Consider the following 17,500-nt stretch of genomic DNA (forward strand, 5'->3'; position numbering starts at 1 on the left):
CAGTTCTGTGTCTGGTTCTCAAATCTGATTGGCTGACAGCAGTGCGATATTCTGCAATCACAGCCCTTGTACAGCCTCCTTACCCTTTCGTATTACTCCACCTCTACATAGAGTGACAGCAGATCAATATATTCACTATGGTTTGACAAATACTGCAGCTGTTGCACAACATAATGTACTTCTGAGGCTTATTTAGGAGAGAATATAGTTGTTTAAATTGCAACTAGGCAGTTTATTTATAAGGATAGTGCCTATTTTAAATATTTATCATTCCGGAAATTCAGCACATCGGCGACCATTAGCCTGTCAATGAGCAGAGCAATTGACGATGATTTATGTTCCGTCACAAGAAGGCGACAGAGAGACTGCATAATAAATCTTTAGAGGAGAAAAAACCAAGTTTTAAATTTCTAAGCTGATTAATCATTATAAAAAGTGACACTCTAAGTAGATTTTTTTCATTTGTATGTTCTAGTGATGTATTTATACCACAGTAACTGGTGGTGTATGCTTTGCTTTGGATTTTTCGGGGGTTAACTATGGTGATATCCCGATTATAACAGAAAAGTATTGAGGAATTTCTTGTAGACTGATGACATTTCCATGCTGTTCAGCCTTATATCTTAAAATGTGAGCAAAATCACCTGTTGTGTCATCACTGTAGACATTACGCTAGAGAATCATTCAAATAACAGTTCTAAAGTGACGTTGGAGAATGAGCAGCGGTTTCTGCTATATATATATATAAATATTAATATAAATAAATATATATATATATATATCTATATATATATATATATAATATATATATATATAAATAAATATATATATAAATAATATTTATATATATATATATATATATATATATAAATAATATATATCATATATAAATAAAAATACATATACATATATAAATACATACATATATATATATATATATATATATATATAGCATATAGAAATACATATATAAATACATACATATATATATATATACATATATATACATATATAATACATATATAAATACATATACATATATATACATATATAAATACATATATAAATACAATATATATATATATATCAAGGCTCATATATGGGCCTTGATTTGTCCATGTGGAATTGATTGAGCTGTGGTTTGCTATTGGCAAATATAATGTGATTGACAGGTTGATCCCACCTCATGGTTATGAATATAACTATTGACATATAGACCCGGTCTTTAAATATGCATCCCATCACCACCGAAAATACCATTAGAAATTACCGATGTTGGTTTCATGATGACTTTACTACATTTTACTTACTTCTTCCTTCAGTTGATTTAGTCATTTGAATCACATCACACACACGCACGCACACACGCACACACGCACACACAAACACACACACACACACACACACCACACACACACACACACACACATTTAATTAAATATAGAAAAATCACAATTAACATTACAAATGTGTTCTTGTTTGTGAATCTCTTGTATTTCAGCTCAGTAAAGCAGTGTTTAATAAGTGTTAATATCTCACCTTTGAGGCGTATGTGTGTCCGTCAGAACCACACACCAAACTGGAGTGAACAACAGGACATGGCCTACATTTCCCATGATTCACAGCTCCCATCCAACGCTTGTGGGGGATATTTCCTTTCCTGGCTTAACACTAAAGAGGGGAAGAGAGAAAATGAGATTATGTCAGAAATACAGGCCTATATTTATTTATTTGATATCCTAACATTTCAGTGGTATTCCTCTAACACTGTAATTTTCTTACTCAGAGTTTTTGTCTAGTTTCCAGCCCAAATATCTACAAACTCTTAAATCTAGAAGCATTTTCTAGACAAATAAAAATATTGGTTTGTTTCGGAAATAATACATCAAAATGAGGGGATTTTACTTTAAACAAGCTAAATTCTTTGTGAATGGCGGTTTAGGAAGCGGTTGTTATTTAGGAAAAAAACATTCAGTACTTTGAAATGTTGTGACTGACCAATCAGAATCGAGTATTCCAGACAGCCATGTAATACGAGAGTAATAAAGCCTGTGTTTATCTAATTATAATAGGCTATTCTGGGCAAAGCCAAACTGTTGTTTATAAAGCAATTAATGATTAGCGTATCATTTATCACATATACTAATGCTCTAAATGTTACTAATCTGCTGTTTGAAACAAAAGGGTCCACTACCATCAGACTTTAACAAAGAATCAAAATAATGAATCGTATGTACTGTAGATATCAGAGAAAATTATAGGTGCAGATGGGAGGCGGGTGGATGGCTTGTTGAAGCAGTGGTTCGGGGTGACATTTGAGCTAATCTGCACATCTCTACTGCACACACACACAAACACAGGATCAGAGTAGACTAGTAAATATATCCGTAAATATTAAATATAGTTTGGAGCGGAAATATTTGACACTTTTTAAATATGTATGAAATATATGTGCTTGTAAATGTCTCCTTGTATCCAATTATTAAGAAAAGCACACTTTGAAACACCTTCTTTGCGACTTTTAAACGCTCTTCTATATTTCTTAATTGACATGTGATCCTTGGGAAAAAATGTCAAGTGCAGTAGCTGAAGTAGAAAAAAGGTGCCAGACAAATCATTGTCACATTTAAAAACTTCACTACAAAAGAAAAGAAAAACACTTAATAATGCTGGTGTTACATTTACCTACTAAAGGAACCAAGTGCCAAACATATACTATTTGAAACTATTGTTTATGTCACAGCTAGCCTTAACATCGGCAGCCAATGTCATTCATTAACATTATTCAAATTACCATCATAAGAGAGATTCTGATAAGCAGAACGATTCTGCTTGCATCTACATGATTGTGGAGATGAGAGGTAATAACTGATGCAGTGCCTCCTCCTAGCAGTTTGATTTATAGTGTCATTGCTAATCTCTCAGACATGACGCTTTGAGTGCCAAAGTTCCAGAAATCTGAGAGAACAGGCAGCGTGCAAAAAAAGTGAAGATTCAGGATTAAAAAGTGTAAGTGCAATACTATACATGTGTAAAGTTTACTAAGACCTGGTTGTGTGTAGTAAGATGTTGTCAAGTGTACTAAAAACCTGGTAAAGTGTAGTACAACTTGGTCAAGTATACAGAGAACTGGTTGAGTGTACTAAGATCTGTTCAGGTGTAGTAAGACTTGGTCAAGTGTACTAAGATCTGGTCATGTGTAGTAAGCTGAGCAAGTGTACTAAGATCTGGTCAAGTGTTGTAAGCCTTGGTCAAGTGTATTAAAAACTAGTTGAGTGTACTAAGATCTGGTCAACCATACCAAGACCTGGTCATATGTAGTAAGACCTGGTCAAGTACACTAAGATCTAGTCAAGTGTAGTAAGACTTGGTCAGATGTACTAAGATCTGGTCAAATGTAAAAAGACTTGGTCAAGTGTACTAAGATCTCGTCAATGTATTAAAACCTGGTTAAGTGTAGTAAGAATTGGTCAGGGTAGTAAGACCTGATCAAGTGTAGTAAGATCCGTGAAGTGTAGCAACACCTCGTCAAGTTGAGTAAAATCTGGTCAAGTGCAGTAAGACCCAGACAAGTGTACTAAAAACCTGGTCAAGTGTACTAAGACCAGGCCAAGTTTAGTAAGATCTAGTGAAGTGTACTAAGACCAGGCCAAGTGTACTAAGACCTGGTCAAGTGTAGTAAGACTTGGTCAAAGTAGTAAGACCTGGTCAAGTGTAGTAAGACCTGGTCAAGTGTACTAAGACCTAGTCAGTGTACAACATCTGGTCAAGTTTAGTAAGACCTGGTCAAGTGTACTAAGACCTAGTCAAGTGTAACAACATCTGGTAAAGTTTAGTAAGATCTAGTCAAGTGTACTAAGATCTGGTCAAGTGCAGTAAGACCTAGTCAAGGATACTAAGGCTTGGTCAATGTACTAAGACCTGGTTAAGTGTAGTAAGAATTGGTCAAGGTAGTAAGACCTGGTCAAGTGTAGTAAGATCCCGTCAAGTGTAGTAAGACCTGATCAAGTGTACTAATATCTGGTCAAGTGCAGTAAGGCCTGGTCAAGTGTACTTAGACCTGGTAAAGTGTAGTAAGAATTGGTCAAGGTACTAACCTGTTCAAGTGTAGTAAGATCCTGTAAAGTGTAGTAAGACCTGATGAAGTTTACTAAGTCCTGGTCGAGTGTAGTAAGACCTGATCCGACGTACAAAGACCTGGTCAAGTGTAGTAAGACTTGGTCAAGTGTACTAAGATCTTGTCAACTGTTCTAAGACCTGGTTAAAATTAGTAAAACCTGGTCAAGTGTACTAAGACCTGGTAAGTCTACTAAGATCTGGTTAATTGTACTAAGACGTGGTCAAGTGTAGAAAGTCCTGATTAAGCGTACTAAGACCTGGTTAAGTGTAGTAAGAATTGTTCAAGGTAGTAAGACCTGGTCAAGTGTAGTAAGATGCAGTCAAGTGTAGTAGGACCTGGTAAAGTAGACTAAGACCTGATCAAGTGTAGTAAGATCTGGTCAAGGGTACTAAGACCTGATAAAGTGTACTTTATTACTCAAAGTCCCGGTTGAGTGTAGTAAGTCCTGGTTAAGTGTAGAAAGAATTAGTCAAAGTAGTAAGACCTGGTCAAGTGTAGTAAAATCCAGTCAAGTGTAGCAAGACCTGTCAGTGTAGCAAGACCTGGTCAAATGTAGTCCTGGTCAAGTGCAGTAGAATCTGGTCAAGTCTACTAACCCTGATCAAGGATAATAAGATCTGGTCAAGTGTACTTAGACCTGATAAAGTGCAATAAGATCTGGTCAAGTGTAGTAAGACCTGAACGAGTGTAGTAAGGTCCTGAGGAAACATGGCCAAGTGAACATGAATATAACTAACAGACAGCACTCAATTCTGAAGGGGATTAGATTTTACTAGGAGATGAAATCTTACACCACATGGGCTGATCAGATATATCACACACACACAAACACACACTGGAGATAAAAACATGACAAAAGATGTCTGTAATGCCAACCGTATTCACACTCAAAATGTCAATATCTCACAGAAAGCGTGAAGCCTGATGATCTGAGGGTGATAAACAAATATCATCTCTGTCTGTATCTCACCGCTGACATCATACTCCAACAGATGCCAGTGCAAATAAATTCTGTTTATCCCACATGTTCACCAAACATACAGCAAAAAAAGTATTTTTGTCAAATATTATTCATCTAAAATAATGGTTTTCTATTTGAAAGTACAATTACTCTTTCATTTAAGTGCTCCAGAAATCATTATAATACACCTATTGGTGCTCAAGATAAATATATTATTATTATCAAGGTAGATTTCACATTTTTTCTGGTAACTTTGATATATATAGTGGGGCACACTATGATGATTCTCATATGGAGAAAGTCAAATGCATTGCTCATTTTCACAGATTTCAACAGAGTGTACAAATCTTGATGGTTCTGTATGTCTCGTCTATTAAATCTGAGCTTTATTTAGTATTCTCTATCGGATTCGAGTCAGGTGATTGGCTGGGCCATTCGACAGCTTGATTTTCTTTCACTGAAAGCATTTGAGAGTTTCCTTGACTGTGTTTTGGATCATTGTCTTGCTGAAATGTCCAGCCTGGATTCATCTTCATCCTCCTGCTAATGTACATGTTGGATTGAAGCAGCTGATATTTATTTACACTGAGGAAGGGCAGAGGGTTGCTGAAGAAGTACTGAGAGATTTTAGCTGCTGTCTGGGCTTTCACTGCTGAACTACAGCTCCCTTTCTTCATGTGTTCAATACTTTTTCCATGTGTCATTTCATTTGACTACACATCACTTCATTTGTAACTAATTAGATTTATTATTATATTTATTTTTACATATATGAATTGTTTGCGTTGTTACCAACATCCAGTGAAAATTTCAAGTCAGCACCACGTTTAAAAATATGTTTTCTGAGAAAAATGGTGATGTATTCAACACTTATTTCCTCCACTGTATAAATATATTATTTTTTAATGTTTTGCTGGAAAGGAAGTTAAAAAAACACAATTTATTTGAAACATTATACATGTCTTTAGTATCACTTTTTTAAAGTTTAATCCAACAGTTTTTATAAAAATACATTTCTTTACAATTATTTATTTTCTAACACTAAGCATTTTATTCTGATGCAGTTGCTCTAGCCAAACGATTTCCCCAATTTGTCTGAAATGATATGATTGGACATAAAATATTATATCAAATGTAATTTATGTAACACACTTCTTAACAAAAGTCTTGCCATCGATCTTAGTTGTGAAAGCAACAAATATAATAACTTGACTTCTAGTTGATCATTTGGAAAAGTGGCTGAAGGTTGATTTTCTGCTGAGTCATCTGTTGAACTGCATCCCAATCATCACAAATACTGCAGAAGACCTACTGGAACCAGCATGGATCCAAGATTCTCACATAAATCAGTCAAGTTTGGTGAAGGAGAAGTCATGGTTTGGGATTACATTCAGTATGGGGGCGTGCGAGAGATCTGCAGAGTGGATGGCAACATCAACAGCCTGAGGTATCAAGACATTTTGTGCTGCCCATTACATCACAAACCACAGGAGAGGGCAAATTCTTCAGCAGGATAGCGCTCCTTCTCATACTTCAGCCTCCACATCAAAGCTCCTGAAAGCAAAGAAGGTGCTCCAGGATTGGCCAGCCCATCACCATAAATGAACATCATTGAGCATCTCTGGGTTAAGATGGAGGAGGCATTGAAGATGAATCCAAAGAATCTTGATGAACTCTGGGAGTCCTGCAAGAACGCTTCCAGATGACTTTATTAATAAATGATTTGAGGCATTGCAGAGATGTATGGATGCAGTCCTCCAAGCTCATGGGAGTCATACACATATTCATTCTGTTTCCACTGCACCATGACCATCCACTGCATATATTCTATACTCTACATTATTTCTGTTCAGTGTCAAGACTTTAGTCTAAGCAAAGTCAGACCTTACTGTCCTAATGAAATCATTAAAAATCAAGGCCTGATCATATTTTATTTTGCTAAAATAAGCGTAATCTAGAGGCCTTTGCCTTTCATATAACCCTTTTCTGATAGCAAATGATCAACCTAAAACCAAATGATTGTTCCTAAAACTTGAATAGGCGTCAAGACTTTTGTCAGGTTGAGTATATAAGGATAAGCAGAGTTATCTTATATCATCTTGAAGGGGTTTATGTTGCTTCAATGACCAACTGACTGCACATTTTCCACACAAATTACACGACTCCTTGCAAATAAATAAGCGCAGATGAAATATTGATTCAAGCTGAAATTCTTTTATTATGTGAGCAGAAAGAGAGCGCGGAGTGATGTGATTTGAAACTAGCACAGCTATTTAGGAAGTCATTCACTAGGGACAATGGTCAATTTAGCAGCTACCATTTAGCAAAAAAAGTTAAACGGAAAGTACTGGAAGTCCGAACGCTGCGGGTGTAATAAAATGAACTCCGTCCAGTCCTTCTGAACCCGTCTGCCAAATCCACAAAAACATTACTGGGTCAGAACAAGCTGAATCTGCCTTGAGCGGAGCTTTTATAATAATGTAATAATACAGCGGGATACACAATAATGGAGTATATTACAGCCCATTATTGTGCATTACATTATGACTCTGTAATTCACACTTCATTGCGTTATATTGAAGTATATTTGTAATATCGGCTCTGCACTGAGGAAGTGGAAATTACACTGCTTTGCTGAATCTGTTCTCAGATCAGTCATACTGGGGACATCTGCTCAGACAGAAAGAATGAGTTTTACGTTTATAATTTAAACGTTTAATTCTCTCTAATTAAGGTCAAAGGGCCTCACAGCAAGAAGGTCGCTGGTTCGAGTCTCAGCTGGGCCAGTTGGCATTTCTGTGTGGAGTTTGCATGTTCTCCCCGTGTTGGCGTGGGTTTCCTCCGGGTGCTCTGGTTTCAATTATAGTCCAAACACATGCGCTGTAAGTAAATTGGATTAACTAAATTGTCTGTAGTGTATGAGTGTGAATGAGTGTGTATGGGTGCTGTGTAAAACATACACTGTAATAGTTGGCTGTGGCAATCCCTGATGAATAGAGACTAAGCTGAAGGAAAATGAATGGATAATACAGGTTAAAACTTGGTATGAACACTGCTACTTTACCTACTGAACAATTATGAAGGTTCATTTAAAGTTTGAATAAGTGTTCAAGTGTAATATTGAGAGACTAATATTACAGCATGTGTTCATATTTTTTACTTTTGCTTTCATTACAAGTTTTTCTTTACTTTGATTTTAATTAAAAGTTTTTTGTAATTTAATTATTTTTGTTTACTTGTTATTATTCTATTATTTACTTGTCTTGTTGTTATTCTAATTTACATTTTAAATACAATGATCAGCATACATTAGTATTTTTAATCAATTTCACAGTCAGTTTAGGTCATATATTTTGATACATTAGGACAAAAGAGTTTTATTAAACAGATTTATTAAAATAATATTTTAATCTCTAAACATCTTTAGAAATAGACGATTAATACATTTAAATTTAAGTAAAATATTGCTAAACAAACTACAAATGTTCAAATACATTTTGTTTCCTTTGATTTTTCCACTTTTTAAATTTTTTATTTAATATTTTTCCTCAATATATAAATTCATGTGCACATTTTTTTACGGTGTTATGGTGATGTTTTTTGTTGCAAGATTAGCTCCAGATTTGATTTCAGTACTGAATAATCTGTACAATAAGCACAATTATATTATTGTAAAAAATCTATTAAAATATTAATTTAAAACAGAGATCTGTGAGTGGAGCACTGTATAAATATACTGTTTTACAAATATTTTTTTATTATTATTTTGCTTATTTTTATTGACATGAGTTTAAACTTTTATCAGTATTTTGTATTGATGTATGGATTTAACTTCTGCAATAATTTAATCTTGGTATTGTTATGCAGAAAATAAATAAACCTTAAGTTTTTATGAATTTATATTTCTGGTTTAGATATTTTCCTAAAGGTTAAACTAAATGAAAAAATTCCCAAGTGATGTTTAACAGAGCCAGTTTTTTTGTATCTTAAGAAATTCTTATTTCTAGAAATTTTAGGTCAATATCATGTGCCCCCTGGCTACAAGCCAACAACTGATGTCTAATTTGTTTCCTAATTAATCTAAGTTTGTAGTTTGTAACATCTAGACGCAAAGTCTAAAGCGCATGGTGTAAAAGCATTAAGGTTGAGTCCGATTGCACATATTAATCAATAATATTACTGAAATTACTTTAAAAACTGAATAAATATAGATTTACACACATTTACTAAGTAAATAAACAGAATTAATGATGGGCTAAAAATCTGCGGAAAATCTGTGGAATTCTGCGCGCGCAGATTCCGTGTGGGCCTACTCATATGGTCCAAAACCCGAAAGGTGGACAAATCTAAGCTTGTTTTTTATTAAAGCAAATACAAATATGCATAAACTAAATACTACTACTAATAATAACATTATACAAATGCAAATTGTCATGAATAAACTGAAAAACAGACCTGCTTTCAGCTGGTCTATTGCACAGTCTAGTTCAGTTCCTCAAAATATCAACAATGCACCTTAACACACCTCTTTTCTAGACAGGAACACCCAGGAGTCCACAACGTGGCGCAAATGGATTTATTTAGCCAACATGACAAATAAACGGGAAAATTAGAGTTGCGCTGGTCTGAAGATAGCAACAAATTGCACCAAACACATCTTGTGCATTAATGCGCCGGGTGTATAATAGGGCTCTTAGTTTGCATTCATATTTATGATTTCATCCAACTATAATAACCCTAAGAGAGCGCACTAGATTTTACCACAGAGTCAGCGTCTGTACAAAAACTGTTTATTATCAGTTAATTTGAGAATGCTTTAACACAAACAATATCAACTCATTTTATCATGCGGCGCCATATGTGAAACCAGACTTTCGTTTTTGTGGACCCAGATTTTCCCCAACAATTAGTGCAGAAACTGTGAATTAAAAAAAAGCGTGCGGGCTCCTTATGACTTATTAACAATCCAGTGGAGCTCTTCATGCATTAATTAGCGCTGTGATTTAAGGTGTAAATTAATGATCAGGAAGCATCAGCTACACCTCATGTGCTGGTCATTAATGATAGATTGACCAATGCAGCGATAAAGCAGAAGGAAAAGCATTATCGCCCACTGGCAGCGCTTTGGCTTTCTAATCGGATCAGTGCGCTGTTATTTTCTCAGGGAGACGTGATATTTGCCGTGCCAGCATGCTTTGTGTTTGCACATGTAAGAGAGCATTAGTAATTCAGCTCGGTAAACTGCTCAAACGGCCATTACACAATTAATATTGCTGCAATTGGATGAGAAGAGGGTGGAGTCAAGAGGCTGCTGTCGCTATGACGACGACTCACAATAGACACTAATGGAATGTTAATGTGACCCTGGACAAACAGCAGATTCCAGAGTGTAAACATCTTAGAGGAGCCATTAGACACAAGGACATGTGCTCATTTATTTGTTTGTGATGCCGGAATACATTTCGAGGATTACAGAATACAAGACAATCAGAGTTTACAGAGTTTTCCTATCAAAGAAAATTCAAGTTTATCTTCTATAAATTATATAGTATTATTTCCAAAACTCCAATATATACAGATTTGAATGGTGCATTCATACAACACACAATAATACACTAAAACAAAAGTATAGTTGCTGTTTGTTCAATCTACTCATTTAAAATGAGCTGAATCAACCAAATTCTTGAGTTTTTGTGGACAACTTAATAGTTTTATGTTCAATCCACTTAAATTTGTAAAAATAATTAAGTTAGCTTAATGAATTTGTGTGGAAGCCAGCATTTTTGACAGTGTACTACTATATATACACATTTATAATTTTTTAATACTTCTTTATAATTACAATTATTAATTGCAAAATAAGATTTAAACAAATGCAGTACCAAATTCACATACAAATATACAATGTTTAATAACGTAGTAATTCTCAACTTAAATTCAGCTCATATAAATTGTTTAATTGTTAACTTTAAAGAAACCAAGTAAATCCACAGGCTCATTTTGTGTATCTTATTATTTTACTTTCTTATATATTGTGTAAATGTACATTTGAATGTAAAACAAGTGTGTTTAAAAAATAAATAAATAAATCGTAATATAAAACATATATACAATAATGTAGCTGATTTTTAGCATAGGTCAATTCCACAAAGATGATCAACTTTGGAGCTCAGTGACATTTTAAAGACTGAATTGAAGGTTAGTATTTATTTGATTTTATTTTATTATACTTTATTTTATTTTATTTTATTTTATTTTATTTTATTTTATTTTATTTTATTTTATTTTATTTTTGAAGCTCTTTGGCATTTTGAAGACTCATCTGACGGTCAGTATTTATTTATTTACTGTATTTGTCTATTAATATTTTACTTTCTTATGTATCATTTGTATATTGTATCTTTTATTGTTAATTGTTGTGAAAATAATTGTCGTACCGAAATTTGCTGTCAATGTGTTATAATTTGTAAACAATAATAAAATAAAATAAAAAAATAAAATAAAATAAAATAAAATAAAATAAAATAAAATAAAATAAAATAAAATAAAATAAAATAAAATAAAATAAACGATCAAAGGAACGAACTAAATTCAATCGTTATAGCGTAACAAAAAACAAAGTATTTTCTATGTAATTAAATGTTAACATTGTTTATTTTATTAACAACTTAAATTAATAATATAGCTGACTTTTAGCATAGGTCAATTCCACAAGGATGATCAACTTTGAAGCTCTGTGATATTTTGAAGACTGAACTGAAGGTCAGTATTTATTTAATTTAATTTAATTTAATTTAATTTAATTTAATTTAATTTAATTTAATTTAATTTAATTTATTTTTTTTTAATTTAATTTACTTATGGTAAATATCTATTATTTTACTTTTATCTCTTATTGTTAATTGCTGTGTAAATGTTTGTTGGACCAAAATTTACATGTGTTTGAATATTTAAACAATAATAAGGAAACTAAAGTAAAAACAAAACAAAACAAAACAAAACAAAATAAAATAACATTAAATTAAATTAAATTAAATTAAATTAAATTAAATTAAATTAATTAAATTAAATTAAATTAAATTAAATTAAATTAACGAACAAACAAAATTAAATTGTAATAGCATAACAACAAAACCAAAGTATTTTCCATGTAATTAATTGTTAAGATTGTGTATTTTCTTAACAATTTAGCTAATTAATAATATAGATGAGTTTTAGTATAGGTCAAAAGCACAAAGGTGATCAACTTTGGAGCTCTGTGACATTTTGAAGACTTATCTGACGGTCAGTATTTATTTATTTATTTATTTATTTATTTACTGTATTTGTCTATTAATATTTTACTTTCTTATGTATCATTTGTATATTGTATCTTTTATTGTTAATTGTTGTGAAAATAATTGTCGTACCGAAATTTGCCGTCAATGTGTTATAATTTTTAAACAATAATAAAATAAAATAAAAAAATAAAATAAAATAAAATAAAATAAAATAAAATAAAATAAAATAAAATAAAATTAATTTAATTTAATTTAATTTAATTTAATTTAATTTAATTTAATTTAATTTAATTTAATTTAATTTAATTTAATTTAATTTAATTTAATTTAAACAAAGGAACAAATGAGTGAGTGGAATAAAATTCAATCGTAATAACGTAACAATAAAAACAAACTATTTTTTATGTAATTAAATGTTAACATTGTTTATTTTCTTAACAATTTAACAAATTAATAACGTAGCGGACTTTTAGCATAGGTCAACTCCACAAAGATGATCCACTTTGGAGCTCAGTGACATTTTAAAGACTTTACCTGTGCTGAGCTGGTTTGTGATTGGTGCAGATGGCGGTCTGGTAGTCGTGGCTCACACACACTTTGTGAGGAGGACAGTGAACCTTCATGCAGGGGTCTTTAGTGCTGTCCAGTCCTGAAACACACAGAAAGACTTCATTTAGCAGGACAACAGAGATCTTTCCAGCTCCAGTTCATCTGCTCTCTGATCTGTGTTTATGTCTCAAACACGCACATACTCTCTCTCCTCTTTCTTTTACATCGCTGTTCTTTTGTTTTTCTCTCCAGGAAAGAAAGAGAGAGCAGATTCAGTCAGATGGCATGAAAGGAAGGGAGAGAATCTGACAGAGGAGAGGAGAGCTTTACTCTGGCAAACACACAGGAGAAACAATGCAGCAGCCTTCTGGCAAATGTTTTATCATCTCTCTCTCTCACACACACACACACAGCGTTGACGTTGAGCAATAGCTCAGTGTAAACATTTCCTGACAAATGGAGGAAGAGGAGAAACAGTGTCTCGAGCCCTGCCATCTTTTCCTCTCTCGCACAGGTAATGCAGTTCCTCTGGCAGGAAGTAGGAGGATGAGGAGAAATAGAGTGTGTATGTGTGTGTGTGGAGATCATTACGAGAACTCATGAGACATTCATCTCCGTCAGGAAACATTAAACACACACGTTTCCTCTGCCATTTATTACACGGCAAATTCAATTCCGAGTATCAGCTGGACTGAACTAACATCAGGATATTAAGCTAGTGTGTGTGTGTCTGAAACACACAGGTGGGTTTAACGGAGGTCAAACACTCCATCACTCCCTCTGACCTTCACATGTCTGAGTGTGTGTTCATTGGGGAAGTTTGATGCCAACCTGCTGTTCATCTGGAGCTCAGCCATGCCAACTGGCCTTCAATGTAACACACACACACACGCACACGCACACGCACACACACACACACACACACACACACACACACACACACACACACACACACACTTTACAGCACTCGTTCCTGTTAAAGGATTAAGCTCCTCACATTTAAAGGGACAGTTCACTATTCTGCACTCAAAAACTAATTTATAACGAGCTGAATCAACATGATTATTGAGGGTTTTTAGACAACGTGATTAGTTTATGTTGAATCCACTTAAAATTGTAAAAACAATCACATTAATTTTATCGATTTGTATTAGGAGGCTATGAAGGAATTGTGGGAAACCCTGATTTTTTTTACAGTGTGAATGTTGTGCTAAAACTGTCACAAAACATGTTATTATAATACAAGAAGATACAAAAAAACAATCTGACAATGAAACGATGTTAAAATAAAGTACACACACACACACACACACACACACACACACACACACACACACACATACACACGGAGAGTGCTGCATTTTCTCACAACGCAAACAATTTACAAAAATGTGCTGCATTTTCCAACAAAGCAAACAACCTACAAATACCGGCTGCATTTTCTCACAACGCAAACAATTTCTAAAACACGTGCTGCATTTTCCCACAACGCAAACAATTTCTAAAACACGTGCTGCATTTTCCCACAACGCAAACAATTTCTAAAACACGTGCTGCATTTTCCCACAACGCAAACAATTTATAAAAAAGTGCTGTATTTTCCCACACCGCAAACAATTTCTGAAAACGTGCTGCATTTTCTCACAACGCAAACAATTTATAAAAAAGTGCTGCATTTTCCCACAGCGCAAACAATTTACGAAAGCATGCTGTATTTTCCCGCAATGCAAACAATTTCTGAAAACATGCTATATTTTCCAACAACACAAACAACATATAAAAATGCGCTGCATTTTCTCACAAAGCAAACAACTTACAAATGCCGGCTGCAATTTCCCACAACACAAACAATTTATGAAAATGCGCTACATTTTCCTACAACACAAACATTTTACGAAAACGTGCTGCATTTTCTCACAACGCAAACAATTTATGAAAAAACGCTGTATTTTCCCGCAACGCAAACAATTTACGAAAATGGGCTGCATTTGCTCGTAATGCAACCAATTTACAAAAACGGGTTTCATTTTCCCACAATGCAAACAATTTACGTAATCACGCTGTAATTTCCCACAACACAAACAATTTATGAAAACCTGCTACATTTTCCAACAACGCAAACAATTTCTAAAACACGTGCTGCATTTTCCCACAACGCAAACAATTTATAAAAATGTGCTACATTTTCCCACAATGCAAACAATTCATGAAAGCATGCTGTATTTTCCCGCAACACAAACAATTTTACGAAAACATGCTGCATTTTCCAACAACACAAACAACATATAAAAATGTGCTACATTTTCTCACAATGCAAACAATTTATGAGAACGCGCTGTTTTTTCTCACAATGCAAACAATTGACAAAAATGCGCTACATTTTCCCACAAAGCAAACAATTTATGAAAACGTGCTACATTTTCCTACAACACAAACATTTTACGAAAACGTGCTGCATTTTCTCACAAAGCAAACAATTTAGGAAAACATGCTGTATTTTCCCGCAACGCAAACAATTTATGAAAATGGGCTGCATTTGCCCGTAATGCAACCAATTTACAAAAACGGGTTTCATTTTCCCACAATGCAAACAATTTACATAAACACGCAGTAATTTCCCACAACACAAACAATTTATGACAACCAGCTACATTTTCCAACAACGCAAACAATTTCTAAAACACGTGCTGCATTTTCTCACAACGCAAACAATTTATAAAAAAAAGTGCTGCATTTTCCCACACCGCAAACAATTTCTGAAAACGTGCTGCATTTTCCCACACCGCAAACAATTTATAAAAAAAGTGCTGCATTTTCCCACACCGCAAACAATTTATAAAAAAGTGCTGCATTTTCCGACAGCGCAAACAATTTACGAAAACATGCGGTATTTTCCCGCAGCGCAAACAATTTATGAAAATGAGTTGCTGTTTCCCACAGCACAAACAATTTACAAAAACGTGCTGCATTTTCTCAACACAACCAATTTACAAAAACGTTTTTCATTTTCCCACAATGCAAACAATTTACGAAAACATGCCGCATTTTCTCATAACGCAAACAATTTACGAAAACGCACTGCATTTTCTTACAACACTTGCACAAATGAATAGAACACAACGGAAATGTTCAACGGGACTCTAAATCGCCACTGTGACATGACTATTGCTCAGTGAAGTTGTGGGTGATCTTTGAAAGATGAGGTTTTTTTTTTTTTTTCTGTTTGTTTATTTTAATATCCCGATTCCTTTTGTATTTTATTAGCCTAAATAACTATAACCTAAATAGCCGGGTCACATTTTTGGGTCACATTGAAACATTTGCATTGTGTTCCCTGCTATTTGAAAGTGTTGTGAGAAAATGCAGCGCGTTTTCATAAATTGTTTGCGTTGTGACAAATGCAGCGTGTTTTATTGATCTGTTTGCGTTGTGAGGACAAGTGTGCTGTCAAACCGATGAGGATCTTTTCTCAATTTGCATGTGTTTTTTATTTAATTGCAACACGTTAAGTTCTCTCGGCCGCTGTAGATATACAATATACAAAGTCAACAAAAAGATGCAATGGAAACAGTAAAAACGACTAATATAAAGAAACAAAACAAAACAAAACAATGTCACAATAAATTGCTGTAATGAAATAAAAGAACAGCGACACAATAAACAGTTGGAATGAACAAGAAACAAAATCGATCAAACTGCTACAATGAAACAACAAAACTACAATGCAACAAATCAGTATGATGTTACGATAATGCAAAATGAAACTAACTACTACAAAACAATTTATTCATTCATTCATTAGTCCCTTATGTATTAGTGGTCACCACAGCAGAATGAACCGCCAACTATTCCACCATATGTTTTACGCAGTGGATACCCTTCCAGCCGCAACCCAGAACTGAAAAACACTCATACCCTCTAGCAGTCACACACACACTTGTTCACACACACTAAGGCAAATTTTGTTTACCCAATTCACCTACAGCGCATGTGTTTAGACTGTGGGGGAAATCCACCTTGAGGAAACCCACGCAAACATGAGGAGAACATGCAAACTCCACACAGAAATGCCAACTGACCCAGCCAGGACTTGAACTAGCGACCTTCTTACTGTGAGGCAACAGTGCTAACCACTGAGCCACCATGCCGCCTGCTTTTACTCTATTTTTAATACATAATATTTGTATTTAATTCAACTAAAAAAATGAAGACAGTAAGAAATTGTTCCACAAATGTACAATCCAGACAGCCTGTCCCAGTATAAAAACACTTCATTCTTAAACACTTCTTTTAAAGTGGTAATACCCATGGTCTTTCCTTCAGTCTTCCTCCTGCTTTGCTATCTGTCTTCTGCTGTCGAGTCTTTTGTGTGTGTTTTGCAGATGTACATGCCTTATTGATGGAGTTCGGGCTTCTCTCAAGCCTGTGACGGATGGAATGATTTGATATTTTCCTGCATATGAGATTGAGCCGGTGAAGGCGAGAGAGAGGGAAGGAAGGAAACGAGGGATGAGGCGCTGGAAGCGTGTCGGAGGGGAAGTGAGGACACGCTTTAAGAGCGGACACACACACACAGATTGCGTGATGTCC

The 17,500-nt window shown here is 34.2% G+C and overlaps 1 protein-coding gene across 1 annotated transcript in view; it reads right to left on the reverse strand.

The window, feature by feature from the left end:
• spock1 (SPARC (osteonectin), cwcv and kazal like domains proteoglycan 1) overlaps positions 1–17,500 on the reverse strand; it is a 334,100-nt gene that overhangs the window by 76,470 nt on the left and 240,130 nt on the right. The window contains exon 5 of the mRNA XM_056472464.1: positions 12,896–13,010. Coding sequence (XP_056328439.1) covers positions 12,896–13,010 — 115 coding nt within the window. The remainder of the gene's footprint in view (positions 1–12,895; positions 13,011–17,500) is intronic.

Source organism: Danio aesculapii, chromosome 14 (genome assembly GCF_903798145.1).
Source record: "Danio aesculapii chromosome 14, fDanAes4.1, whole genome shotgun sequence".
In the NCBI taxonomy this organism is placed as follows: Eukaryota; Metazoa; Chordata; class Actinopteri; order Cypriniformes; family Danionidae; genus Danio; species Danio aesculapii.